Source organism: Salminus brasiliensis, chromosome 3 (assembly GCF_030463535.1).
Source record: "Salminus brasiliensis chromosome 3, fSalBra1.hap2, whole genome shotgun sequence".
NCBI lineage: Eukaryota > Metazoa > Chordata > Actinopteri > Characiformes > Bryconidae > Salminus > Salminus brasiliensis.
Window position 1 is genome coordinate 3,931,332 of NC_132880.1, and position 2,500 is coordinate 3,933,831.

At 49.5% G+C, this 2,500-nt stretch overlaps 1 protein-coding gene across 1 annotated transcript; it reads left to right on the top strand.

Moving 5' to 3' along the window:
* Window positions 1-21: 21 nt before the first annotated feature.
* LOC140551036 (4-galactosyl-N-acetylglucosaminide 3-alpha-L-fucosyltransferase 9-like) lies at window positions 22-1,107 on the top strand. The gene has a single exon (XM_072674404.1). It carries the CDS (start codon window positions 22-24, stop codon window positions 1,105-1,107), a length of 1,086 nt encoding a protein of 361 aa, XP_072530505.1.
* The last annotated feature ends 1,393 nt before the right edge of the window (window positions 1,108-2,500 follow it).

Sequence of the window (2,500 nt, forward strand, 5' to 3'; positions counted from 1 at the left end):
TTACCGCCCGCAGGCCCAGTGATGGCATCCGAATCTGGTCTTCTGCGGTATGCCGTTCTCTTGCTAGCCGCCCTGCTAACGGGTTCCCTCTACTACACCCCTTCATTCCGCTGCTCAACCCAGCGACTCGGGCCGGTCCAGCCAGACCCCCGGGCGGTCCTGGTGCTTGTCTGGCTCTGGCCTTTTAACAAGACCTTTGACCTCAACCTCTGCAGGTCCCGGTTCAACATAGGGGGCTGTCTGTTAACAGCAGATCGGAGCCTGTACGGCAAAGCGGACGCCGTCCTCTTCCACCACAGGGACATTGCTCGGGACTTGTCAAACTTGCCCAGATCTCCCCGGCCACCCCATCAGAAGTGGATCTGGATGAATTCCGAGTCCCCGTCCCACACAGAACGAATCCCGGGTCTGGACAAGCTGTTTAACGTTTCGTTGAGCTACCGCAAGGACGCGGACATCAGCTTGCCTTATGGGCAGGTGATTCCCCTCGATAAGGAGCCGGAGGATGATTTCGTGCCCCCGGAAAAAAACAAAATCGTGTGCTGGATCGTTAGTAACTACAGTCCCGATCACAGACGAACGCATTACTACAAGGAGCTGCAGAAGTACATCCGGGTTCACGTCTACGGGGACTACTTCCAAAGACACGTGTCTGAGGAGGGATACCAGGAGATCATTGCTAGCTGTAAGTTTTACCTCTCCTTTGAGAACTCTGTGCACAAAGACTACATCACCGAGAAGCTGTTCAACGCTCTGGCGCTAGGAGCCGTGCCGGTGGTCTTCGGGCCCTCCAGGAAGAACTACGAGCGCTTTGTCCCCAGCGACTCTTTCATCCATGTGGAGGACTTCCCCTCTATTCGAGCTCTGGCGAAGCACCTCTACCATCTGCATGAAAACGAGGTCCTGTACCGCAGGTACTTCAGCTGGAGGAGGCACTTCACAGCGACGACCACTTCCTTCCCTGAGGAAAACGTTTGCCGCTCTTGCGAGTACGTTCGACGGAACAGGGAGTATCAAGTGCTGACAAATCTCTACCAGTGGTTCTGGGACGGTAGTGAGCGACAAGACATGCCACCATTCATGTATAAGCACTTTTCAAGGACCTAAGACTCGCACACCTGTACATATGGTCTAACCTCTGAGGTCTGACATTTTACAAATGGGCATTTGAGTTTTTTTGAGCCCAAATTCAATCTTCTCAGGAACGGTCCTAGTGGATAAGAGAACTTTTGGCCCGGAGGAATTTGGGAGGGTCTTCTATCAAAGTGAGACTTCATGGTTTAACTTTGCATGTTTTGGATCGCTTAAGCCCAAATTAGTCATCCTGTCTAGGCTGGGTTCCTGTCTAAGCCATCCTGGGGGAGGAGGGGGGGGTGGTCTCTGCTTAACCAGACAAATTAAGGCCTAAATAGTATAAGAAAGTATAGGAAAGGAAGGGGGCGGGTGTACGTCATTCATACTGTATAATCCTGGACCTTGGCCTTTGCCCCTAGAACTCTAGGTCTATTGTCTAGTCTTTAGTCATTAATGCAGAAACTACTGTAAATTTTGGTAGTTCGGTGTAGCAGAACTGTGGAGTCCCACAGGGTTCTATTTTGGGGCCCATGAAACTGTGTGGTTACAAGATTGAAGAACTGCAGTGTGGGTGAAGTTATCTTACCAAACTGTGAAATCCTGCCTTGTGTAGTATCACCACCCCCTCTCAACCCCCCCCCCCCCCCCCCCGGGATTTCTCAGCCCAGCCCAGCCTCAGCTGTTTTCCTATTGGACAGGATTGCTAGATCCTGAGATTAAGTTAACGGACTAAACTGAGGAATTCTGCATTGTGAAATACCCCCTCCCCTCGCTTTGGGACACACCCTAATTGAATTCATTGTGGGTAGGGGGTTGTTTAGGGGTGGGAGGGGGGTGGATGTAGCGTCTCGCTGCCATGAATCACTTGGAAATTGACGCAATCTCATGGGCTGGGGATATTTTGTCCACGCTCCTTTACCACATTTATTTCTTTAGTACTGTAAGATCCTGCGGAGGTTGTTTTGCGGTTGTTTTTTGCAGCTGTCAGCTGAAGAATTTGGTGTGATCTCATGTTTCTGCCAGGTGTGTGGGTATTGCATCAGGTTGCTGCCCTGAAGATGGATGGATGCATGCTGAATGTTCTTGTTTAGGAAAATGAGTTGGTGATAACACCTTTTTTTCTATCCTATTTCTACTGTATTTGATGGAGGAGGACTGTGTGGGATGGCCTATTTAAGGGAACAGATATCGGAGTGGCAGTCACGCCGAGGTAAAAGAACAAAAATAAATAACTGCAGCTCAATAATTAAAAACAAAATGATAACAATAATGACAACTTCTGAAATGATGACACTAAGCTAAATGAGTAGCCTACTGGAGGTGGGACGATGCTACAGGCCTGTTCTTTCCTTTTGACCACAGTTATCTTCATGGCCATTGATGTTTCATTGAGAAATGGAGCGTTATAATGAAGCTACCGCCTCCT

Excerpts from the sequence above, each read along its gene's own strand:
- LOC140551036 (XM_072674404.1), top strand. The coding sequence starts at position 22 with ATGGCATCCGAATCTGGTCTTCTGCGGTATGCCGTTCTCTTGCTAGCC.